The 27,626-nt window shown below is 43.3% G+C and overlaps 1 protein-coding gene across 15 annotated transcripts in view; it reads right to left on the bottom strand.

Annotated features, from left to right (window-relative positions):
- Positions 1-3,503: 3,503 nt before the first annotated feature.
- The window catches only part of LRRC7 (leucine rich repeat containing 7), a 337,880-nt gene continuing 313,757 nt past the window's right edge, over positions 3,504-27,626 (bottom strand). For 7 of the 15 annotated variants that reach the window (XM_069738252.1, XM_069738257.1, XM_069738259.1 and 4 more), the window contains 3 exons: positions 25,049-25,141; positions 22,826-22,900; positions 3,504-3,952 (listed from right to left, as the gene is read on the bottom strand). In XM_069738252.1, the coding sequence (XP_069594353.1) occupies positions 3,845-3,952; positions 22,826-22,900; positions 25,049-25,141 (276 nt within the window). In that variant the 3' untranslated portion in view covers positions 3,504-3,844. The remainder of the gene's footprint in view (positions 3,953-22,825; positions 22,901-25,048; positions 25,142-27,626) is intronic. The other 8 variants (XM_069738258.1, XM_069738260.1, XM_069738263.1 and 5 more) reach the window with 2 other exon arrangements.

Raw genomic sequence — 27,626 nt, 5'->3', positions numbered from 1 at the left:
CTCCGAGTATTTTAAAAGTGCTCGGAGATTTTGTTTTCTTCGCTGCAGCTGAATGATTTACATCTGTTAGCCAGCATAAGTACATGTAGGGGTTACCTGGTTGCTAGGGAATCCCCACATGTAATTAGGCAGGCTAACAGATGTAAATCATTCAGCTGCGGCAATAAAAAGTATATCTCCGAGCATTAAAAAATACTCGGAGGACACCCGAGCATGGGGCAGTATTATAGTAGTTATATTCTTGTACATAGGAGCAGTATTATAGTAGTTATATTCCTGTACATAGGGGCAGTATTATAGTAGTTATATTCTTGTACATAGGGGCAGTATTATAGTAGTTATATTCTTGTACATAGGAGAAGTATTATAGTAGTTATATTATTGTACATAGGGGCAGTATTATAGTAGTTATATTCTTGTACATAGGGGCAGTATTATAGTAGTTATATTCTTGTACATAGGAGCAGTATTATAGTAGTTATATTCTTGTACATAGGAGCAGTATTATAGTAGTTATATTCCTGTACATAGGGGCAGTATTATAGTAGTTATATTCTTGTACATAGGGGCAGTATTATAGTAGTTATATTCTTGTACATAGGAGCAGTATTATAGTAGTTATATTCCTGTACATAGGGGCAGTATTATAGTAGTTATATTCTTGTACATAGGGGCAGTATTATAGTAGTTATATTCTTGTACATAGGAGCAGTATTATAGTAGTTATATTCATGTATATAGGAGCAGTATTATAGTAGTTATATTCCTGTACATAGGGGCAGTATTATAGTAGTTATATTCCTGTACATAGGGGCAGTATTATAGTAGTTATATTCTTGTACATAGCAGGTAGTATTATACTCAGGGGGCAGTATTATCATAGCTATATTCTTGTACACCAGGGCAGTATTAAAGTAATTATATGCTGGTACATAGGAGCAGTATTATATTAGTTATATTCTTGTACATATGGGCAGTGTTATAGTGGTTATATATTCACTTTATACCCCGGAGTCTTGTCATCATAGCGGTTCCAGCCTATATAATCCTACTGATATCTAGGAGACCTGTCTTCATTTTAGAATATTTGTTAAAGTGCAGTACTATTGCATTACAGGCACTAATGATAGATAGCCCCCCACTATCAGACCTCCGTGTGCTGACTCGCACATTACATTCTCATTCTTTTGTAGATTTACCAATGAGAAAATAACAGAATCTCCGGATTCTTGGCTATGCTGCACAAAGTGTTGAGGGCTGACTGATTGTCCTTTAGCTTTCTCAGATTTGATGTTCCATTTTCTCTCGTCTTTATCTATACCCTACTAATATGCGGTCAGGGACAGTGTAAACTTAAACCGTTTTTTTTTTTTCTCATTTTATATAATCTGCTGATCTGTAAAGTGTGTCTCCATTTGGAGTCTGATCTCCGCCATCAAATATTAACGGCTCTTCTTACAATCGTTGATTCTCTCACTTTACTCTGCAGATGTTGCTCACAGGAGTGCAGTTTTGCATTCTATTGATATCATACATTCACAAATGTTCTCACCTTATAAAAAATTAAAAAAAAAGACATATGGGAAAAAAAACAAAAAAAACAGGCTACAACTTTCTGGCTGTTACATTGTTACTAAAGATCTGAATCAATTTTATTCAAAATCTTCCACAGAAGCGCTTCAAAGCATGGAAAAATATCCTAGTAATAAACAAAGCCAAAAGGGTAAAACAGATCACATGCCGTCGAATAACTAACAGTCCTCGGTGCTCCATCTTGCCACGACATAAAAAATATACAAAGATTTTATAAACATTAATGAGCTCAATTTCACCCAGAAAAAAATAAATAATTCTTGAGTCTTAACATTCATTGAAGTTCATAGGAACGTTGGGGAGGAGTGGAGGAAGCGAAGTCCGTTCACCGGTGGGAAAGAAATCTTGCGAAATCTTCCGATGCCGACAGTCGACTGATTAATTGCGTCTTCAGGCCTTGATTTCTGGCACTGATACCTATGACTGATGCATTTTTGGACCGTAAAATATATATATTTTTTGTATTGGAGAAGTAAAAAAAAAATGACAAAGGGTATACACTTCTTATCTTCTGTGCCGTAGCCCCTTCCATCTGGTGTTCCCCACCAACGTCGTCCGCCATGTCACATTGTAGAACGGTGCACCTACTCTTTGATGGATTTTTTTTTTTTTTATTTAAAATAAACCATTATTACGATGTACCATAAAAGAAAATATATTGTGGTACCGTGTTAGCCAAAAAAAAAAAAAAATGTTAATGTATCAATGCCAGAAAAAGACAGAAGCTAGCCCGAAAAAAATCTAGATACATTTATTGATGAGCCAATAAATGTATCACTCCTGGAATACTTTTGCCTTTTTTTGGCATTAAAAATAAATAAATAAAAAAAACAATTTTGAAATACCAAAACTATTATTTAGGTTATCATGATTAGGGTTTGTTTTTTTTTATAGTAAATTTAGCTCCTTATTGGTACAGTTGGTGATAGCCAATATGTCTGCCACAAGGCTTGGTACTAGGGGTGGATTAGAGTCATTTGGGCATTAGAGGTCATAGGTCACTTACCAACCTCTGAAAGCATGACCTACTGTAATTGCCATGACGATAGTGGTCCACGCTTTGTACCACCCATTAACCATGTAGCAGCAGTGATCTGCTGATCGAGGAGAGGAAGTTGCTGATGGCCGCTCATTTCCCCAGCAGCGGCCACTACAGGAGAAATGCAGTATTGCACGTGGTCATTTAACTGAATGGCTGTCCCTTTAATACACGGATAAGCTGGATCTGTCAGAGCCAGGGCCACTGCCTGTTAGTGTCTCTCCAGTATATCCCAGGGGGGCATATGAATATGATTTATTGAGATAAGACGACCTATTACCCTTCTCGGCATTCCTTAATGCCTGAATGATCACTCGACTTTATTTAGCACCCAGCTTTCCTAGAATCCAGAGCATAACATTTGCCTTATCAGGACCCAGATGAGTGTAGGTCATGGGCAGACATATTCCAAATTTTTTTTTTTTTTTTTTTTTTTGGGGGGAGGGGGGATTGTCCATTTTATGCCGACCCTCTATGCTCCCCAGATCTCGGACCTATTTCCATATCACCACCCTGTATATATGAGATGACCTAACGAGCTCTCCTCCATGTCTTAATGAAGTCAAACTAATTAAAACTCAATTAAGTCTAAACATTTAAAGTGGTTTCCATAAGGCATACGTATCTATTGTTTTATTATATATATATATATATATATATTTATATGTATAAAAAAGGGAAATATTAATTCAGCGTAACATCTACATCTTTAATAAATACTTTCTTATCAATTTCTTCGTAAGTTAAGAAAATATTCTTCTGTTTTGTAATCTTTTTTTTTTTTGTATAGAAGTCAAAATATGACTTGCGTTTCCTTCTAGATAATTTTTTATGTTCTGTATAAAAGGCATATACAATGTTGAGGCAGTGCTTCATGGCGGGTTTTTTTTTTTTTTTTCCAGGAACCAGAAGAGCGGCTTGTGTGCTTCCACGCTCTCTATACGGTAAAATCCGCTTTGGGAAGAAACATTATTGGTTTTATAAAATTGCACCAAATGCTCAGCCTCAGGCTAATGGTAAAACAGATACAATATAATCTCAGGATCCGCTTTAGGTTTCCTATGTGTCTCGCCTCCTCACGTGTCAGTCAATAGGCAACATTTATCCTGCATTTGGCACTGAACTTTGCCATTGATCCAGCAATTGGCAAAAAACAAAAATGTCTTAGAAGAAGGAGATCTGTCTGATATCATTACCAATTATAAAAAATATTTAGACAGTAAGCTCACGTTGAATTACAAGGTCCACTGTGGTTGGAAAGTTCTTCAGGAGCGAGACGGCCATCTCGTGCTCCATATGTACAAAGCTGTGTCCGTTCACCTGTAATGGAAAGGAAATCTATCAAAAATGTCCCTGATCACATATGTCCTCTATCCAGGCATCTCTAATCTATCTCATACGTATTTAATGATCACATTATCTATACATCTACAGTCAATAACCGGCACTCGGATCGGAGCGCTCAACTGCATGCATTTCTATGTAGCTGCGCGCTCCGATCCGAGTGCCGAGTATTGACACATAAGGCTCGTCCGAGTTTCTCGCTTGTGAGTATGGGCCCTAAGAGTCTCATCTGGATATTAAACCATCGAACTGCATGGACTTTGAGACATTCGACGGATTAGACATCAAAGATGTATTTTTGGTTTTGCATTTTCATTTTTTGCTCCCGATCTTCCCAGAGCTGTAACTTTTTTTTTTTTTTTTGGTCAATATGACCATGTGATGGCTCCTTTATTGCGGGACGAGTTGTACTTTTGAAAGACACCATTGGTTTTAACATATTGTGTACTGGAAAATGGGGAAAAAAAAATTCCAAGTGCAATGAAATTGAAAATAAAAGTGCAATTCCACAATTGTTTTTTAGTTTTTTTTAACTATGTACACTAAATCCTGCCACTATGATTCTCCAGGTCATTTCGAGTTCATAAACACCAAACATGTCTAGGTTCTTTTTTTACCTAATCTTTTTATCTTTATCTTTTTTATCTATGGGCAGCACGGTGGCGCAGTGGTTAGCATTGTACAGTGGCTCAGTGGTTAGCATTGTACGGTGGCTCAGTGGTTAGCACTGCAGCCTTGCAGCGCTGGAGTCCTGGGTTCAAATCCCACCAAGGACAACATCTGCAAAGAGTTTGTATGTTCTCTCCGTGTTTCCTCCGGGTTCTCCGGTTTCCTCCCACATTCCAAAGACATACTGATAGGGAATTTAGATTGTGAGCCCCATTGGGGACAGCGATGATAATGTGTGCAAACTGTAAAGCGCTGCGGAATATGTTAGCGCTATATAAAGATTATTATTATTATTTATTAAGTGGTGAAAAAAAATTTCAAAGATTGTTAAAAGAAAAAAGTTGCGCCATTTTCCAATATCTGTAGTGTCTCCATTTTTTGTTTTCTTGGGTTCGGTGAGGGCTTATTTTTTGCGTGCCGTGCTGATGTTTTTAATGATACTATTTTGGTGCAGATACGATCTTAATGCGATTTTAATGCAATGTTGCGGCAACCAAAATAAACGTAGTTCTGCCATTTTGACTTTTTTTCTCGTTACGCTGTTTAGCTATCGGGTTAATTTTTTTTTTATATTGATCGAGCAAATCTGAACAGAGCGATACCAAATATGTGTGTTTTTTTTTTTGTTTTTTTTTTTTATTTTTAATGGGGAGAAAGGGGGGTGATATGAACTTTTATATATTTTTTTTAAATATTTTTAAAAACTTTTTACTTTTTGCATGCTTTAATAGTCTGCATGGGAAACTAGAAGCTGCCATAACTCGATCGGCTCTGCTACATACAGGCAATGATCAGATCACCTGTATGTAGCAGAATTACTCACTTGCTATGACCGCTGACCACCGTGCAGCGCTCACAGCAATCCGGCAATGACAATCATAGAGGTCTGCTGGAGTCCTCTGGTTGTCATGCTAACCCATGGGCGACCTGCGGTCATGTGACACGGGCGCCGATAGGCAGGATTTCCGGCACGCTTGCCGAAACCCTGTTAAATGACGCTGTCAGAGTTTGACAGCAGCATTTAACTAGTTAACAGCCGTGGGTGGATCGCAATCCACCCGCGGCTGTTATAAGCAAAACAGCTGACATGTGCCGGAAAAGATGTGAGCTCAGCCACAGGAGTGTCGCTAAGGAGTGGCACATTGGGGACTGTGGGGACACAAAGAGCTAGTTCTGGTACCAAACCACCGGACGTTAAGGAGCGGCACATCGGGGACTGTGGGGACACAAAGAGCTAGTTCTGGTACCAAACCACCGAACGTTAAGGAGCGGCACATCGAGGACTGTGGGGACACAAAGAGCTAGTTCTGGTACCAAACCACCGGACGTTAAGGAGCGGCACATCGAGGACTGTGGGGACACAAAGAGCTAGTTCTGGTACCAAACCACCGGACGTTAAGGGGCGGCACAGCGGGGACTGTGGGGACACAAAGAGCTAGTTCTGGTACCAAACCACCGGACGTTAAGGAGCGGCACATCGGGGACTGTGGGGACACCAAATGCTAGTTCTGGTACCAAACCACCGGACTCTGGGGAATAAACTACTGGAAAGTAGAAGCTATCTGAAGCCTGTAAGCACAAGACACCAGGGGCAGCCTGGGTCACTAAGCCACCGACCTCCTGGGACAGGTGAACTGGCAATAACTCCCAGGATGCTGAAAGTTGAGCTCCGTTATCAGTCCAGTAATTCTATGTAATAGCAAACAGCGCTACCATCTGCAGAATGCCAGCCACACGTAGACTGTGCTAATAGGGACTTTTTATGTAATTGACTGTGGTTGTAGAATCTAGTATAACAGAATCCATGAAAAGGCTTCATTGGACGCAACTATGCAATGAAATCTAAACGTGTTGTATAGCATCCGTACTCTTACTAGTTGTGTTAGCAAGTCCTGACCACCAGATGGCAGTAGTGATATTAAGAAGTCTGCCCATCAAGATTTATGTTTTCATTCTAGTCTAAGGACTACTGTTTCTCCTTGTGGAGAGTGACATGTCAAGCCTGGCATGTCAGAGTGAGGAGACCTAAAAACCATGCATGCTCCTCTGGGAAAATAAATATGCAGACGGTCTGTTGAGAAAGGAAGAGGACTAGAACTAGGACGTCACCTATTGGAAGCAGCAATCCTAATAGTCATTATCGACCCTTCAAGGAGCCTTGCAATATGACTTAGGGTAAATGCCAAACCAGAATTTCAACTTGCAGGCACAGTGTTTCGGGGTTTTGACCCTCGTTAGTGCAAAATATAATATCTGATTTGGCTAGTTGAAAGGATCTGGACTAGGGGATAACATTTCTCCTGTAGAGAGTGACATGTCAAGCTTAGCATGTGAGAGTGAGGAGACTTTTAAGCCATGCATGCTCTTCTGGGAAATTAAATATGCAAATTGTCTCCAGAAATGAACAGGACTGAGGAGGGGCACCAGTCAAAAACTCTGTGCCTGCAAACTAATATTCTGGTTTAGCTTTTATCCTTAGTAGTGATGAGCGAATATACTCGTTACTCGAGATTTCCCGAGCATGCTCGGGTGTCCTCCAAATATTTTTTAATGCTCGGAGATTTCATTTTTCTTGCCGCAGCTGAATGATTTACATCTGTTAGCCAGCATAAGTACATGTGGGGGTTGCCTGGTTGGTAGGGAATCCCCACATGTAATCAAGCTGGCTAACAGATGTAAATCATTCAGCTGCGGTGATGAAAACTAAATCTCCAGCACTAAAAAATACTCAGAGGACACCCGAGCGTGCTCGAGAAATCTCGAGTAACGAGTATATTCGCTCATCACTAATCCTTAGTCATATTGCAAAGCTCATTGAAGGGTCAGAATTGGCTTTTAGGATTGGTGCTTCCAATAGGTGTCGCTAGAATTCAAGTCCTCTTCTCTGACGAGGCAGTTTGCATATTTTATGTTTTGATTGCAAATTGAGACCAGCATGCTGGATATCTATCATCTATCCATGTTATGTAAATAAAAGCATATAACCTTACGTTAAATTCATCCATTGGTTGAATAAATTATTCTTTTGAAAGCTGAAACCCTTCGAAATGTGGTTTAGGTTAAGAAAATAAATTGGCATCAATGCAGAAATATTGATCAGTTAATGGACACAGAATGGTCAGATTTTGGCAAGACACAAGTTTTGTCGCCTGGTCATATAATGCACCCTATCCTAGTTTACATCTTCACCTGTGCTCAGTAAATGATCGGTTAATTAGTGTGTGTGTATATAAAAAGAAAACCAGCACCCCAGACCTTCAGTTGAACTGCAACTTGAGCTCTGACAAGATGCCAAAAATCCACCCTGCGACCAAAGCCTGGATTATCAAGAGGCTGAAGACCAGATCCACTACAGAGGTGGCTGGCACCTTTAATGTGTCTCAGCGTCAAGTGCAAAGAATTAAAAAAAAGATATGAAGAGACTGGAGATGTGTTTGACAAGCCCAGGTCTGGCAGAACCCGCAAGACAACTGCTCAGGAGGAACGTTTGTTGGTTAAAAAATCCAAAGGAAGCCCCTCTTCCACTGCAGCAGAGCTCCAACAGGTCTGGTCACCTCAAGTCCTAGAACAGTTTGTAGGATTCTCTTTCGAAATGACCTCCATGGTCGAATCAGTGCCCTGAAGCCAGCACTGAGCAAAAGGCAAATAAAAAACTGTGTGGCATTTGCACAGTCCCACAGCTGCTAAACAGATGGACGCTGGAAAAGTGGCAGAAGGTGGATTTCTGTGATGAATCTTCAGTAGAATTACACCACAGCCACCGCAAATACTGCAGGAGACCTACTGGAGCCCGTATGGATCCAAAATACACCCAGAAAACAGTTACATTTGGTGGTGGAAAGATCATGGTCTGGGGTTACATTCAGTATGGGGGTGTGCGAAACATTTACAGGGTGGAAGGCAATATCAATAGCCTAAAATATCAAGAAGTATTAGCTACCTCTTATATTCCAAATGATAAAAGGGGTCAAATTCTGCAGCAGGATGGGGCTCCATCTCATACATCCATCTCTACAGCAAAGTTCCTCCAGGAAAAAAAGATCAAGGACTGGCCAGCCCAGTCACTAGACATCAACATCATTGAGCATGTCGGGGGTAGGATGAAAGAGGAAGCTTGGAAGACAAAACCAAAGAATCTAGATGAACTCTGGGAGGCAGGTAAGACGGCATTCTGTGCTATTCCTGATGACTTCTTTAATAAATTGTATGAATCATTGTTGAATCGCATGGATGCAGTCCTTCAAGCTCATGGAAGTCACACAAAATATTAAATATGACACTAATAGCACCACAACTTCATTCACCAATGTTATGCAACATATATTTGTATTTTAAGTTAATTATTTGTTTGAATATCACATTACTTTCTGTGGGCGACAAAACTTTTGTCTTGCCAAAATCTTACCATTCTGTGTCCATTAATTGATCAATATTTCTGCATTGATGCCAATTTATTTTCTTAACCTAAACCACACTTCAGAGGAGTTCAGCTTTAAAAAGAATAATTTATACAACCAATGGATGAATTTAACGTCCGGTTATAAGCTTTTATTTACATAACATGGATAAGCGACATAACTTCTTTCAGGGAGTGCATTATCTATCTATTTATCAATTATCTATATCTATTGTCTATTATCTATTTATCTAGCTTATACTTAGCTATCAAAATTATTCAACTTCCGTTGCAAATTAAGTTTTTAAGCAAAATTTACAAATTCGGCTCTTTACAATAAACCAATAGAACATGGAGAATGTACCGTATATACTCGAGTATAAGCCGAGATTTTCAGCCCAAATTTTTGGGCTGAAAGTGCCCCCCTCGGCTTATACTCGAGTCACGGTAGCGGTGGGGTCGGCGGGTGAGGGCGCTGAGGTGTAGTTACCTAGTCCCAGCGATCCTCGCGCTGTCCCTGCCTTCCTCCCCGTCTTCTGTGCTGCAGCTTCTTCCCCTCTTCAGCGGTCACGTGGGACCGCTCATTACAGAAATGAATAGGCGGCTCCACCTCCCATAGGGGCGGAGCCGCTTATTCATTTCTCTAATCAGCGGTGCCGGTGACCGCTGACAGGAAGAGGCTGCAGCACAGAAGACGGGGAGGAAGGCAGGGGCAGTGTCAGGACCGCCAGGTTATATTTACCTGTCCACGTTCCAGCCGCCGGGCGCCGCTCCATCTTCCCGGCGTCTGCGCTCTGACTGTTCAGGCAGAGGGCGCGATGACGCATATAGTGTGCGCGGCGCCCTCTGCCTGATCAGTCAGAGCGGGGAGACGCCGGAACGAGACACTGGGAGCTGCAATCAAGAGAGGTGAGTATGTGTTTTTTTTTTATTGCAGCAGCAGCAGCGGCCATGGCACAGATTTATGTGCAGCATCTATGGGGCACAATGAACGCTGCAGAGCACTGTATGGGGCATCTGTGCAGCATCTATGGGGCACAATGAACGCTGCAGAGCACTATATGGGGCATCTGTGCAGCATCTATGGGGCACAATGAACGCTGCAGAGCACTGTATGGGGCATCTGTGCAGCATCTATGGGGCACAATGAACGCTGCAGAGCACTATATGGGGCATCTATGGGGCACAATGAACGCTGCAGAGCACTGTATGGGGCATCTGTGCAGCATCTATGGGGCACAATGAACGCTGCAGAGCACTATATGGGGCATCTGTGCAGCATCTATGGGGCAATATGAACGGTGAAGAGCAATATATGGGGCATCTGTGCAGTATCTATGGGGCACAATGAACGCTGCAGAGCACTATATGGGGCATCTATGGGGCACAATGAACGCTGCAGAGCACTGTATGGGGCATCTGTGCAGCATCTATGGGGCACAATGAACGCTGCAGAGCACTATATGGGGCATCTATGGGGCACAATGAACGCTGCAGAGCACTATATGGGGCATCTGTGCAGCATCTATGGGGCAATATGAATGATGCAGAGCACTATATGGGGCATCTGTGCAGCATCTATGGGGCAATATGAATGGTGCAGAGCACTGTATGGGGCACAGATATTGGGCAAAAATGAACGGTGCAGAGCATATATTGTGGCACAGATATGGGGCAATATGAACGGTGCAGAGCACTATATGGCACAGCTATGGGGAAATAATGATCTATTTTTATTTTTGAAATTCACCGGTAAATGCTGCATTTCCACCCTAGGCTTATACTCGAGTCAATAAGTTTTCCCAGTTTTTTGTGGCAAAATTAGGGGGGTCGGCTCATACTCGGGTCGGCTTATACTCGAGTATATACAGTAAAAACTCTCATCACAACTAACAGTTATGACTACTACAGTCTCAGAATTATTATCTCACTGAAAAGGATTCCTCGTAAGAGCAGACATTTATCTCCAGTATCGGATGTAATAACCAAGAGCTTCATTATTTGCATCAGATGCTGGAGAGAAAAAAAACCCTCAAATACCTGGACTGGCTCGGGGGATTTTATCTATAACATTTGATTGCATGTTAGTAATATCGCATCAAAAACATTAATAGAAGAGATAATTATTTGCACAAACATGGAAACTTTACACAAAAAGAAACAAAGGCCAGGAATGTTCCTAGATATACAGCTGAATGCATAGTTCACACGTTCAGAGTTTCAGGAGCCCACACTACCCGCACCTAACAGAATGACGAAGTTGTCACCAGCTACCACCAGATTATTGAGGCAGGTGCTCAAAAACCAATGAGTGATTGCATAAATTCTGCTGCAAGATTTGGTGGCAGCAGGCACTTAGATTTCGGTTGGCACAGTAAGGCCGGGGCTCCACTGCCACTTTTTGTAGCCCTAGTGATTGATTTGAGCTATTTAGTGGCAGCTGCAGTCCACCCTGTTGCATACAACTCAATGTACTTCATTGGACTACAACTGCTTAATAGTGAAAATCAATCACTAGCGTTGCAAAACGTGTCGGTGTAACCCAAGCCTTAGATGCCTTCCAAATGCTAAAGGTCTTCATCCTGAACTTCATGACGTCACCTCTGCTGATCCAAAAACACAAGAAAAGTTCGCAACCATATAAATATTCACAAAAACTATAAGATTCTGTTCTGTGGAGCGATGAACAAAACTGTAACTGAATAGGCCCGAAAAGGTGTCAGTAGACACAAACTGTCCGTATCCTGCTGTTGTTTGCCTGTACTCTCCCCACCTGATTCTTATTGATTGCTAGGAGATAATAAAGATTTTTCTATGATGTGGTGAGTGCCGTCATCTTTACTTCTATTACTTGGGGCAAAACTGGAATCTTCCAGGCCTCTGAATCAGCGGTATATCTGGAGGAGGAGTGAAGCATCCACTGAAAGTAACACCCTGCCTCCAGTGAAACACGGTAGTGGCTCGGTGATGTCTACAGTGTCAGTAAAGCGTGGCAATGGCTTGGTGATACCTACAGTGAAGCATGGTGGTGGCTCAGTGATACCTATAGTGAAGTGTGGTGGTCACTCGATGTCTACAGTGTACCATGGCAGTGGCTCTGTGATCTCTACAGTGAAGCACAGTGGTGGCTCAGTGATATCTACAGTGAAAAAATTGTGGTTGTTTGATGTCTACGGTTAAACACTGAGGTGGCTCAGTGAGGTCTACAGTGACTCAGCGGTGGCTCTGAGGTCTACTATGAAGCACGGCAGTGGCTTGGTGACGGATACCTACAGTAAAGAATGGTGATCTGTACAACGTAGTATGGTGGTAGCTCAGTGAGGTCTACAGTGAAGCATGGCGGTGGCTCTGAGGTCTACTATGAAGCACAGCAGTGGTTTGGTAATACTTACAGTGAAGCAAGGTGGTGACAGTGATACCTACAGCAAAGCATGGTGGTGGCTCAGTGATATCTACAGTGTAGCACAGCGGTGGCTCAGTGATATCTATAGTGAAGCACTGTGTTTGTATGGTGTTGTCTACAGTGCAGCCCGGCGATAGCTCAGTGATGTCTACAGTGAAGCATGGCAGTGTCTCGGTGATATCTACAATGTAGCATGGCGGTGGCTCTATGAGGTCTACAGTGAAGCATGGCGGTGGCTTGGTGATACTTATAGTGAAGTTTGGCAGTGACTCGGTGGTACCTACATTGAAGCCCGGCAATAGCTCAGTGATGTCTACAGTCTACCATGGCGGTAGCTCGGTGATACCTACAGTGAAACATGGCTGTGTCTCTGTGATATCTACAGTGTAGCATGGCGGCTCTGTAATACCTACAGTGAAGCATGGCAGTGGCTCGCTGATGTCTACAGTGTAGCACAGCGGTCACTCGGTGATATCACCAAACAGCCGTGATGCTTTACTGTAGATTTCTACAGTGAACCATGGCACTGGCTTTGAGTTCTACACTGAAGTGTGGCGATGGCTCTATGAGGTCTACACTGAAGCGTGCCTCAGTGATGCCTACGTTGAAGCGGTGAAGGATCATGTCTTTTGTGAGGAAGCTGAAGTTTGATTACACAGATTAGAGGGTTTGTCTGGGTGCAGCATACATGAATATGAGATGGGTGCAGGTCTGACACCATGATGATAATATGACACCATAAATTACATGTGGCGGGAAGTATTTAACTGGAATTATAGGAGAGAGTTCTTTACAGTTAGAGCAGATTTACTTTGAAATTCTCTGACCAACAGGTGGCAATGGAAGATACATTTGCAACAACTCACAGGAATACATTGCTTATCGTCTACACGTAACACTTGGGTGAAGTTTCCTAGTATTAATGCAAAGAGACAGGATGACAGCCTGACCTGTAATTGCAAACATTTCTTTATTATGCACGTGATTAGACTGAAAAAGTTTCCATTTTGTCCTTGCAGTCCCATACAAAACTCCACCCAGGTCACTGCACTGTGCATTATTCATGATCCTGTCTGTCTTTACATTGTTACAGATTTACAGAGGTGAATAGTCATTGATTTGTTACACATGTTATTGTTGCTTCTCTCTGGCTTTCCTACACTGATCTGTGCTGGAGAGAAAGCTGAATGGGACCTGCAGAGGTTGCTGGCCGGTGATCGGTCACATGAGGACTCATGCCTGCAAGGAACTGAAAGTGTGGGGAATTCAATAGGCAGTTTACACCTGGTGCTGAAATGAATACAGTCCATGTGGGATTCTTCCAAAGCCAGGGATGGACACCATTGGTGCAACCACACAGAAGAACAATGTCAGAGTGTTTAAAGGGAACCTGTCACCCCCAAAATCGAAGATGAGCTAAGCCCACCGGCATCAGGGGCTTATCTACAGCATTCTGTAATGCATTCTGTAATGTTGTAGATAAGCCCCAATGTATCCTGAAAGATGATAAAAAGAGGTTAGATTATACTCACCTGGGCGGTCCCGCTGCGGTCCAGTCCGATGGGCGTCGCGGTCCTGTGCCTCCTATCTTCATCAGATGACGTCCTCTTCTTGTCTTCACGCTGCGGCTCTGACGTACTTATATTCCCTGTTGAGGGCAGAGCAAAGTACTGCAGTGCGCAGGCGCTGGGCCTCTCTGACCTTTCTCGGCGCCTGCGCACTGCAGTACTTTGCTCTCAGCAGGGCAGACAAAGTGCGCCGGAGCCGCAGTGTGAAGACAAGAAGAGGACGTCATCGTAAGAAGATGGGAGGCCCCGAACCGCGGCGCCCATAGGATCGGACCACCCACCCATGTGAGTATAATCTAACCTCTCTTTCTCATCTTTCAGGATACAGCGGGGACATATATACAGCATTAGAGAATGCTGTAGATAAGCCCCTCATGCCGGTGGGCTTACCTCATCTTTGATTTTGGGGGTGACAGGTTCCCTTTAATATGTAGCATCAGAGCTATGTGTGCAGCAGTGCTTTGTGACCAAATGTGTGTATGTATGTAGCAGAGCTATGTGTGCAGCAGTGCGGTGTGACAAAATATGTGTATGTATGTAGCAGAGCTGTGCGTACAGAAGTGTTGTGTGTATTTATGCATCAGAGCTATGTGTGCAGTAGTCATTTGTGACAGTGTGTGGATGTGTGTAGCAGAGCTATCTGCAGCAGTGCGGTGTGACAATGTGTGTATTTATTTAGAAGAGCTGTGCGTGCAGAAGTATTGTGTGTATTTAAGAATATTAAGGTACCTTCACACATAACAATATCGTTAACGATATCGTTGCAACGTCACGCTTTTTGTGACGTAGCAACGATCCCGCTTAGATCTTGTTATGTGTGACAGCGACCAACGATCAGGCCCCTGCTGGGAGATCGTTGGTCGCTGGGGAATGATCAGGACCTTTTTTTGGTCGCTGATCACCCCGCTGTCATCGCTAGATCGGCGTGTGTGACGCCGATCCAGCGATGTGTTCACCTGTAACCAGGGTAAATATTGGGTTACTAAGTGCAGGGCCGCGCTTAGTAACCCGATATTTACCCTGGTTACTATTGTAAAAGTAAAAAAAAGAAAAAACACTACATACTTACATTCTGATGTCTGTCACGTCCCCCGGCGTCAGCTTCCCGCACTGACTGTGAGCGCCGGCCGTAAAGCAGAGCACAGCAGTGACGTCACCGCTCTGCTTTACGGCCGGCGCTCACAGTCAGTGCAGGGAAGCTGACGCCGGGGGACGTGACAGACATCAAAATGTGAGTATGTAGTGTTTTTTTTTTTTTTACTTTTACAATAGTAACCAGGGTAAATATCGGGTTACTAAGCGCGGCCCTGCACTTAGTAACCCGATGTTTACCCTGGTTACCCGGGGACTTCGGCATCGTTGAAGACAGTTTCAACGATGCCGAAGTCTTTCCCCGGATCGTTGGTTGCTGGAGAGAGCTGTCTGTGTGACAGCTCCCCAGCGACCACACAACGACTTACCAACGATCACGGCCAGGTCGTATCGCTGGTCGTGATCGTTGGTAAGTCGTTTAGTGTAACGGTACCTTAAGGCTATGTGTGCAGCAGTGCTGTGTGACAAAGTGTATGGATGTAGCAGTGCTGTGTGACAAATTGTATGGATGTAGCAGAGCTGTGTGTGCAGCTGTTCTGTGTGACAAAATGTGTGTATATATGTAGCACAGCTATGAGTGTAGCAGTGCTGTGTAATAAAGTGTGTGCATGTATGTAGCAGAGCTATGTGTGCAGAAGTGTGTATGTATATAGGTAACGGAGCTGTGTGACTGTGTGCATGCAGCAGCGCTGTGTGTAGTTGTACTGTCTGGGTAGCAGAGCTGTGTGTGTCTACAATGAGTGCACTGTGCTCCTCTGGCTTGTCATGTTTGTGTATGTAATGATGCAGCAGAGCTGTGTGTGTGTATGTAGTGATCTTACTGCATAGAGACACTAGCAGGAACTTACTGTTATCTATTACCTCCCTATACGACGATAAGTACTACGGACCCCTCTACTTATTTACGCCACCAGAGAAGTGTTATTTAGCAGAAAACATGTTTTCCTATTTTTTGATATCTAAATCCGTGAGGACACAGCTGTATTATGGAACTGGCGATTCTTTTTTCATTTTTTTTTTAATCGCTGTATTCCAAGAGCTATATCTGTTTCATCTGTCAGTTGTGGCCGCCACAAGGGGGTGTTTTTTCTTCTTTTTTGTTTGGGATGAGTTGTATTTTTTAATGTACCGTGGTAACTAAGGCTAGGTTCACATCGCGTTAGTGCAGTCTGTTGAATGGATCTGTTAAATGGATGCGCTAACACTGATGCCTAAATTCCCTTTTTTTCTACGATTGCGCTAACGCATGGTAGCATTGCGTTGGCATGCGTTAGTAACAGAGGTCTACGCACAGCGAATGCGTCCGTTCGCTGTGCGTTAGACCTAACGTACCCGAAAACGCGGTAGACCGCGTTCGAGGGTGCGTCACAAAGTAACGCATGCCGATTTTGACATGCGTTAGGATGCGTTACGTTAATGGATGGCAATAGGTGTTTTAACAGATCCGTTACGTTGCGTTAGTAACGGATCCGTTAAACGGATGGCACCTAACGCGATGTGAACCTAGCCTAAGTTATTTAAGATTCCGGGAAACCTGAGTGACAATTGTAGTAGTGTATCCAAAGGCAGACATTGCGGATACAACCCAGCTTTCCCAGAATGAGGAGGCAACAGCTGAGCAGAATTTAATAAAAATTTCCGTTGTCATGAATAATAATCTAAAATATTTCTGACCCACAAGAACCTGGCAACATGCAAAACATTTTGTGCCAGTAAAACATTTATCTATCCATCCTGTGGGGGAAGAGGAGATTACAGGGTTATTCTCATCATGTTAAATGAGTAAAATTGCTTCTAAAAACAACCAAATTGCAATTTACCTCTTATTAAAAATATTCTCTGTTCTAAAACAGAGGTTTTTTTTAATTTCATAGTTTACGACTCGTTGCGTAGGTTACCGGACACCTCTGCAGAATACCAGCGGTGGCCAGTTTCCTAGGCAAGGATTGCAGCGCTTACGTGCTATTTGGTTCAGAGCTTGTAAGTGCTGCTCTGATTCTGGATCCAGACAACTTGTTGCCTTTACTCTCCTTCGCTGCCGCAGAATCAGCACTGATACATTGTAGCAAGAACAGGATGTGTTTCCAGGCGCCGACCACCCTGTCTGCCTTACTTGAGGTACAGGATGTCGGAATAAAGGATTTATTTTAATGGGACGGCGCTCCTCAAATCCATACAATAAATGGAATCGGTAAAAAAATGACTTTAAAGAAGCGAGTTTGTCAGGAGGGCAGTGAATTAGACGCAGTTACTTGCTGCTCCTTATACGTGCTGCCAAGAAACTGCCGAGCTCCGGAGTCTTCAGGACGGCTGTTTAATGGCTGTACACTAATTTAATATGCGTTACTGCGAAGCATAATTGGCAGAATAATAACACGGTCGGCTCGGACACTGCGGAGGAACCTTCTGCCGCGCCGCACCGATCTGCATGCAGTATTTTACTGTATAAACAGCCGCGCGTTCGCCTTAGGAAAGCGCGCGGCCGCGGCATCCAGGGGGAGAGGCGCTGTTCAGGCTTGAAGGTCGCGCTTATTTCACGGTTCACCTACGCAACGCAACAATATGCCACTTACATCGACGGAGAGAACTTTTGAAAAGAAATAATGAGCTCAGCCGTAAAAGCCGATCGTCTCCGCTTAAATGTTATTTCCACGTAACCTTGACACATGTCAATAGGAACACCATCAGTCAGGCACGTTACCTAGCAACTAAAGACCTCGCACCGTCCTGTTATGTGGGTATTTATAAAGACGAAACGCGCTCTGTGTTTACTAACACACAAAAAAAAAAAAGGATTAACCCCTTTTGGGGGTTCACCTCAACAACCAATCAAAATGCATTTTATTATTTTTACAGTGTTATTTTTCTGTACTGATAATGTTTCCTAATAAATCTCCATAGGTGTGAGGGTGGCTTTATTTTATTTAATCTTCTGCAGAGTTATGTGATTAAATTTGTGTATGCCTGCAGTCACCACTAGAAGGAGCTCAAGAGCTCACTGTATACAGCCCATACATTGGGCTCCATAATAACAGTATGCAGAAAGCTCCTGAGCTCCCTCTAGTGGTGGTTGGCAGACAACAGAATTTTATCTTTTTTATTGCGCGATCTTAATAAATTACTTTTAGTTTTCGCCGAAAAATTTGTATTACCTTTTCTCTTAATGTGTATTTCACGGTCTGTCATGTTTGCTCCTCTGCTCCTTCATCTAAAAGGTGGAAGCATGTCTCAAGGTATGCTAAAACACATTTATATTGGGGGTTGAAATTGAAAACTACAACTCCCATGATGTCCCACAATTCAGAAATTAGAGAACGAAAGAAGATAAGGAAAAAGAGCAAAAATCCATCCAAGCGCTCCATGGATGGAAATGTAAACGAAACATAAACTATTCTTATAAGGTGAAGTACTCGGTGCACAAATATACCGATTTCTGTGTGCCCACCAGCTACAACAAAGTGACCATTATTGATGGGACACCAACACTTTCTATCAGACATGATTTTCCTGGGCCAAAAGTCTACAAATTTATGGGGCAGGTAGGATCCAGCACTAATAAAAACGGCCTAAGTCTATTTTCACACTGCGTATTTTTCTTGCTATGAAAAACATCCTTTTTCAAGCAGAAAATGCTCAGAAATCGCTCCTTTCCTTTGGCATTTCTTCGTAATACTGAAGCGCCTTTTTTTTTTTTTAAAGATGTTTTTGGTTGGTTGTTTTGGGGTTTTTTTTTACATTTTTTTCCTGTCTTTTATTTTGCATTTTTTTTGGGGTAAAACTATTAACGACTTTTTTTTTTAATTACAAATAGAGCCTGCATATTTGGTTAGCGCTCCTCCCATCAGTCTAAGGCTCTGTTAACACCTGCCGGCCAGTGGCAATAAATGTCTGCCGATAAGCTGCTTGTTTGCTTACACAGGCACTTCGCATGCACACAGAAGGATCTGCTATTGTTCTCATACCGTCTACACAGAACGATGTGCCGCTGAGAACGATGATCTTTAGTGCAAACCAAAAGATCATTTCACCCGACGAACGAGTGTTTTGCTTATTGGCAGCCCATTACATTTGTAGGCTTTTGGCCTGGGAAAGTCACATTTGATAGAGAAAGTTAGGGTCCCATCAGAGAAAGGTCGCCTTGTCATGGCTGGTGTGCTCTGATGAATTGGCCAGTTTGTGTCTTAAAGGGACACTGTCACCTGAATTTGGAGGGAACAATTTTCAGCCATAGGGGCAGGGTTTTCAGTGTTTGATTCACCCTTTCCTTACCCGCTGGCTGCAATATTGGATTGAAGTTCATTCTCTGTCCTCCATAGTACACGCCTGCACAAGGCAATCAGAAAGAGGACTTGAACTCTATAGCGCCTCCTGTTGGAAGTAGCGATCCTACAAGTCACAATCAACTCTTTAACGAGTCGTGCAATATGACTTAGGATAAGAGCCAAATCGGTATCTCAATTTGCAAAAAAATCCAGAAACTCATATTGTATGATTTTTACATAATTTGCATTTTATTGATTGTATGAAATAAGTATTTGATACAATAGAAAAACAGAATTAATATTCCGCACAGAAACCTTTGTTTGCAATTACAGACGTTTCCTTTAGTTCTTGACCAAGTTTGCGCACACGGCAGCAGGGATTTTGGCACATTCCTGGAGAAGATCTGTATGGAGATATTTCAGGTTTCGGGGCGGACGCTGGACAACATTGAGTTTCAGCTCCTTCCAAAGATTTTCTATTGGGTTCAGGTCTGGGTACCGGTTAGGCCACTCCAGGACCTTGAAATTCTTCTTACGGAGCCACTCCTTAGTTGCCCTGGCTGTGTGTTTCAGGTCATTGTAATGCTGGAAGACCCAGCCATGACCCATCTTCAATGCTCTTACTGAGGGAAGGAGGTTGTTGGACAAAATCTTGCGAAAAACAGGACTCCATCCATCCTCCCTTCAATATGGTGCAGTCATCCTGTCCCCTTTGCAGGAAAGCACCCCCAAAGTATGATGTTTCCCCACCTTGCTTCATGGTTGGGATGGTGTTCTTGGGGTTGTTCTCATCCTTCTTTTTCCTCCAAACACGGCGAGTGGAATTGATACAGAAAAGTTCTACTTTGGGCTCATCTGACCCCATGACCTTCTCCCATGCCTCCTCTGGATCATCCAGATGGTCAATGGCGAACTTCAAACAAGCTTGGACATGTGCTGGTGTGAGCAGGAGGACCTTGCGTGCCCTGCAGGATTTTAATTCATGACGGTGTAGTGTGGTACTAACAGTAATGTTGGAGACTGTGGTCCCGGCTCTCTTCACGTCATTGACCAGGTCCTCCCATGTAGTTCTAGACTGATTTTCTGACCTTTCTCAGAATCATCCTCACACCACAAGGCAACCTCTTTCATGGAGACCCAGAAAGAGCAAGATTGACAGTCACCTTTTGCTTCTTCCATCTACTATATAATTGTCTAAGGGTCACTTCCGTCTGTCTGTCTGTCACGGATATTCATTGGTCGCGGCCTCTGTCTGTCATGGAAATCCAAGTCGCTGATTGGTCGTGGCAAAACAGCCACGACCAATCAGCAACGGGCACAGTCCGGCGGAAAAATGGCCGCTCCTTCCTCCTCGCAGTCAGTGCCCGCTCCGTACTCCCCTCCAGTCAGCAATCACACAGGGTTAATGGCAGCGTTAACCACGGTGTAGCGCACTCTGTTAACGCTGCTATTAACCCTGTGTGACCAACTTTTTACTATTCATACTGCCTATGCAGCATGAATAGTAAAAAGATCTAATGTTAAAAATAATTAAAAAAAATAAAAAAAGGTTACATACTCACCCTCCTTTAGCCCCCGGATCGAAGCGGTTACCGACGCTCCTCGCGACGCCCCGGTGACCGCTCCATGCATTGTGGTCTCGCGAGATGATGAAGTGCGGTCTCGTGAGACCGCTACGTCATCATCTCGCGAGACCGCAATGCACTCTTCAGACCGGAGCACGCGAGAAGCGTCGGTAACCGCTTCAATCCGGGGGGCCAACGGAGGGTGAGTATGTAACTATTTTTTATTTTAATTCTTTTTTTAACAGGGATATGCTGCCCACATTGCTATATACTGCATGGGCTGTGCAATATACTGCGTGGGCTGTGCTATATACTACATGGGCTGTGCAATATACGCTGTGCAATGCACTGCGTGGGCTGTGCAATATATTACGTGGGCTGTGCTATATACTACGTGGGCTGGGCAATATACCACGTGGGCTGTGCAATATACGCTGTGCAAAGTACTGCACGGGCTGTGCAATGTACTGTGTGGGCTGTGCAATATACTGCGCGGGCTGTGCTATACACTACGTGGCCTGTGTTATAGGCTACATGGCCTGTGTTATACACTACGTGGCCTGTGTTATATACTGCGTGCGTGGTACTGCACAGGCTGGGCAATATACTACGTGGCTGGGCAATACACTACGTGGTTGGGCAATATACTGCGTGGCTGGGCAATATACTGCGTGGCTGGGCAATATACTACGTGACTGGGCAATATACTACGTGGCTGGGCAATATACTACGTGGCTGGGCAATATACTACGTGGTTGGGCAATATACTGCGTGGCTGGGCAATATACTACGTGGCTGGGCAATATACTACGTGGCTGGGCAATATACTACGTGGCTGGGCAATATACAGTACTGTGTGGTTGGGCAATATACTACGTGGACATGCATATTCTAGAATACCTGATGCGTTAGAATCGGGCCACCATCTAGTTTTCTAATAATTGTGCTAACAGTTGTTGCTTTCTCACCAAGCTGCTTGCCTATTGTCCTGTAGCCAATCCCATTATTGTGCAGGGTTACAGTTTTGTCCCTGGTGTCCTTAGAAAGCTTTTTGGTCTTGGCCATGGTGGAGAGGTGTCTCTCATACAGGTAACGAAATCAAACCGGTGCAATGAATACAAGTAATGAGTGCAGAGTAGGAGGCTTCTTAAAACCTAATAGGTCTGTGAGAGCCAAAATTCTTGCTGGTTGGTCGTTGATCAAATACTTCATCCAATTAAATTGGCAGAGTATCAAATACTTTTTTTCCTCACTCTATCTATCTATCTATCTATCTATCTATCTATCTATCTATCTATCTATCTATCGCTCTCCTACGGATGGTTCCTGAAGGGATCCTCCATACAAACTCCAGGTTACCAAATTAAATACAGTCATGTGAGCACTTGTTGGCAGGCTGCAGAATACAGACTGTCATGAACTTCAGAATATTGGATGCATTTGAACATCTATGCAGATTACCATACTATAAGAGGAATTGCCATTTGTACACGGAGCTGCACTCTGCACCCCCAGTTCCTCACCTTAGTATTGCTGGGGACTCGGGACACATAGTGGCACAATACTCTGGGCATTGGCGCCATTTATTTAATCCTGCCCTGGTTCTGACACCTCTAGGTCAGGGTATAGGAGTTACTCACCCCTCACAGTTTCAGATGGAGGCCCATTACCTTTGAGGGATCGCAGTTCACCTTTGCATATTGCATGCACTCGCCATATAGATTTTGCCTGAACCCAATATACCACTGTACTATCCTTCTCATCTGGGGCTGGGACAAGTCTTGGCATAATGCCACCTAAATGTGAGCGTTGTCCTGGGACGAGGTTCACATTTCCCCTTGTAAATGTTGGTAAGTCTGAATAAATCCATAGAAGTAAGTAAGGAGAATCCTACCTGTAGGATCTTATCCCCGGGCCGGAGCACGCCGTATGCTGGTCCATCAGGTTGAACCCTAGTAACAAAGATACCCTATAAGTCAGAAGTAACAGAGGTTAGGAGTCTTTCACTAGTCCTCTACACTGAATACTACTCAAGCTTGATGCCTCTGGGTGTCCAGCAAAAGAAATGGAGACGGCTAATACCAGAAGATGTGATGTTAGGAGAACGATCAATGACACGGACAGGATACACAATGGCGACCTTCACTGCACACAGATGGTCATTCACATGGGGCTACTATGGATCTGATGATCATATGGAGAACAGTAATCACTTGCCATCCCCCATTACTGCGCTTGTTGATCCCGGCTCAGTAAATGCATCCCAGTGCACGCTTACTTAATGAGACCCAGGCTTTTACATAACCATTCATTCTGCAGGGCCATGCATAGGCTCATGGATGGCTATATCCACCCCTGTAGCCTTCGGCAGCCCTGCAGTGCATCCAGCATAAAAAACCAGGTATTTTTGCATGTGGTTTGCCATAAAAATACCCTTTTGTATACAGTTTTGTGTAGACAGCTCCTACGCAGATCTATGTGTCTGGTAACAGACTACAAACAGTCCCTGTGTAGTCTGATCCAACAGGCCTGTGTTATTCCACTTTTCTTGATAACCTGCAGGCTGTAGAAGAGGAAACAGCCGATACCCAAGAATTCCTGACTGTAGGATCTGACTATTCTGGGCTTACTTGTAGTCTATAACCTTGGAAACACAAAGGTCTGTGTAGGAGCTAAAGTCACATTTTAGAGATTCCTTTTTTTAATCACGTCTATGGTCAATGTTGCTGGGCATTTCTACTCTGGAATAATAACAACTTGGATGCAAACGTATTCCTAACCCCTAAGGGAAAAAATCTAAGGTATCAAAAAGGAGTCTTGATCCAAAAACAATAACTTTGAAAGGTAATTTTATATAGTTTCACAGCCTGCATCAATCCCTGGGGTTGGCCTGATCACTATACCAAATATACCGGGCTTTAATCTTTAGATTACGGTCTGCAAACTCTGTCATTATCATAAGGGTATAGTGCGCCACAAGGGGAAAGAAGACTAAATTGGTCATATTGGAGGTTACAGGTTGGCTACATTGTGTCCCTACCCCCTTACCACCTTCATATAGAATTAATAATTATAAACCCATGGACTTGATTGATTCATTTAAAAACAGCTGCAAAAACATAAAAACACAAAACAAAAACACAGCAGCACAGAGGAACAAGAACCTGAAAAGAAAATTTGCCTTCTTTGGTTCTGCTAAATCACCATCTAAGGGAGGAGGGTGGTCTTATTTCCAATCTATGGGGTCTGATTGTTAACGTAACACATAATACCATGGTCAGTGCATTAAGAAAAGAGCGGACTGCCTGGAGAAACTGCAGGACTGCACCTCCAACGCCGTATTCTGCAGTCGGTGTAGAGAGACCCTTCCTGGCTAAAGTTTTGTCTTCTTTTCCAGGACAGAGACCTCCAAGGATCACGTAGCCGGCCGTACACCCGGCCAACAGATTCTGGCGCCAGATCACCGATCATCCGTTATTTGCTCCGGCCGCCAGATGTAAACACATTGAACGTAACTGCAAAGATAACTCTGTTCTATGTGTAGCAGCCACTGCCAGGTACAGCAGATCAGACCCGGGTCCAAAGAATAAGAGCTCTGCAGCCAGCGGTGGCCTCTACAGCGGTTTGCACTCCATTAGACGGGGTTCCATCCGCTGTCACCGGAGCTTATAGCAGCTTATCGTGGAGGGGTCGGATCCCCGTGATCTGATATCGATGACCTGTCCATAACTTATCAGTATGCTATGACCCCTTAAAGAGCCTAATGTGAATAATTATCATGGCTGTAGAAGCAGTCAATGTGACTACTGTGTGGACCTCGGGGGGTGATCGGATGTCATGCTTATTAGTGAACATGTGTGTAAGGGTCATGCCAAACATGTCTCCAACATGGAAAGGTAGTGAAGGGGGCAGATTTTACGTTGGAGCATTAGTACAATCCATGCTCCTCTATTTTGGGTGAATGTACCTTTCCCTCAGTTCGTACCTACGGGTAATGGCTAAGTTCTTTCCCTGCACTTAAAATAGCAGGATGCTTTCAATGGATTCCGCTTAAGTGTGCCGGTCTATGAATAAAATGAAGAACTGTGGTGGTGATACAGTGATGCCCCCCACTCACTTTATCGGATGGTTTGAACGGATTTCCTTGTCCACTTAATCCACCGCTGATACTGAAGCCGAGGCCGGGATTCTTCTCTATCCTCACACAGTACTGGGGAGAGATGGAGGAAGACGGTCACACAGGTATAAGGAGTAGGAACACATCGTCTACGGGTAATGATCTCACCACAAACCTTCTCCTTGGGTGTAAAGGGTTGGTAAAACTCTTACATAGCCGCAAATCTCAGCCATAAAGGGAAAAGATGGAACTCTGTTTTCTGAGGCTCCCCCTAGTGGTGGCTGGGTGCAGCCAGAATCTTCTCCCGTACCTCTATATGAGTGTGTGAATTATAGCAGGAGATTTGGGTCTCTGTACGAGCTCCCTGGTAGGATACATTATCACATGAATCCGAATGGAATTTTGGATTTCCTGCATTTATAGGAGTTATACCACAGTCATTATTTTTTTCTTTTTCAAAGCGGTCTATCTAAAAAGAGATTCCCCTAGACATCTAGTGCGTGTTTTTTTCCTATACATTCATCCCTTATCTTACTCTGTTCAGGTAGTTTCTGGACAGAGCAGACTGTGGTCCTTTTCTAAGACTAAGGCCTTTATTTTTACCTGATTTTGTTTTCATTGAATTTAGTGGATTTCCTTCTGCTTAAAATGCATCCCAACTTTTGATCATCCTGTTGATTTTAGGGCCAGCATGCTGAGCTGATGAAATGACAATGTCCGCCATATACTGCCATGGCCGAAAGTGTTTGCACCCTTGAAATTGTTCCAGAAAATGAAATACTGTATATCTCCAGGAAAATTATTGTAATTATACGTTTTGTTATATACATTTATATTGGACATAATTTCACACAACTCCAAAAATGGGCCTGACAAATTTGAGTGTAGGTATCGTGTGTTCTTTTCTTTGTAGGTCTCATTCCATTTTCAGTAAACAGTAGAATGATGTGCTTTACCAAAAAGCTCTATCTTGGTCTCATCTGTCCACAAAACGCTTTTCCAGAAGGATTTTGGTTAGTCGCATACACTTTGGCAAACTGCAGTCTAGCTTTGCTATGTCTGTGTCAGCAGTGGGGTCCTCCTGGTTGTCCTGCCATAGCGTTTCATTTCTATTCACATGTGGACGGATCACGGATAGTTCATGCTGACCAGGGGCGGACATATCATTGGTGCAACCTGTGCAGCCTCACAGGGGCCCAAGAGGTAAGGGGGCCCATTTCTACCTGCAAAGCAAGTGTAATTTTGCATTTTTAGGAGCTCTTGGTCTGTAAAGGGCCCTTATGTTGTTTTTGCACAGGGGCGCTTTCCTGTCTGTGGCCGCCAGTGATGCTGACACTGAGCCTGCAGGACAGCTTCAATTTCTTTGGCTCTTGATTGGAGCTGCTTATCCACTATCCGGACTATCCTGCGTTACAACCTTTCATTAATTTTTCTCTGCCGTTCACATCCAGGGAGATTAGCTACAGTGCCATAGGTTGTAAACGTCTTGATTACGGTTTGTTGCGCACTGTAGATAAAGGAACCTCAAGATCTCTGGAGATGGACTTGTGACCTTGAAATTGTTGGCATTGTTCAACAATGTTGGTTCTCAGATCCTCAGACCGTTCTCTTCTCCTCTTTCTGTCCTCCATGCTTAGTGCGGCTCACAGACACACGGCAAAGATTGAGTCAACTTCTCCCCTTTTTATCTGGTTTCAGGTATGATTTTCTTATTGCCCACACCTGTTACTTGCAACAGGTGAGTGTGAACGAGCATCATATGCCGAAAACAAAGTTGTCTACCTACAATTTTGGAAAGGTGCCAACAATTTTGTCCAGCTTATTTTTGAGGTTTAGCGTGAAATTATGTCCAATTTGCCTCTTTTTCTCTGTTTTTTTTGTTTTGTTCCAATACACACAAAAGAAATAAATATGTGTATAACAAAACGTGTAACTGCAATTATTTTCTGGGAGAAATTCTTCATTTTCTGGAACAATTTCAAGGGTGCCAACACTTTCGGCTATGACTGTATGTACAGCAGATATGTGCACTTACTCAGGAGCTGAGCCCACTCCATACAGTGCGGGTGTCGGCTGTGTTATACAGCTGGCACATCTCGCACCAGTCTGACAGCATCATTTATGTTAGATTAGGAGGGGATGCCTCTTGGGGCCATCGGCCCCTTGTGATACGATCAAGGAGAGACGATGAGTTTCTGCTGTGTTAGTCTGAATAAATAATATCTCATAAGATTTATCATTTATCCCCTGTAGTGAATGGCGAAACTGTAAAGTGGAAGAATTTACGTTTTTTGGTCGTCACCGCCTATGTAAAAAAGATTGAACAAAAAGAGATCAGAACAAAAAGAGACTCTAAAATTAATTGAAAAGAAATCCATACAACTTACCTTATACTACAAAAAAAAAAAACTCATACAACTCGATCACCCATGAAATAAAAAGGTGATGGCTATTCGCAAAAGAGGAAAAAAAAGTAGAAAAAGAAAACAAAACAGAATGAAAGATGGGGATGGGCTCCAAACTTTCTGCATAGACATCATTTTAAAAGATAACACATTAGCTACCTGTAGCCACCACT

The sequence above is a fragment of the Ranitomeya imitator genome, chromosome 8, assembly GCF_032444005.1.
Source record: "Ranitomeya imitator isolate aRanImi1 chromosome 8, aRanImi1.pri, whole genome shotgun sequence".
In the NCBI taxonomy this organism is placed as follows: domain Eukaryota; kingdom Metazoa; phylum Chordata; class Amphibia; order Anura; family Dendrobatidae; genus Ranitomeya; species Ranitomeya imitator.
This window is presented reverse-complemented; position numbering and strand designations above follow the sequence as displayed.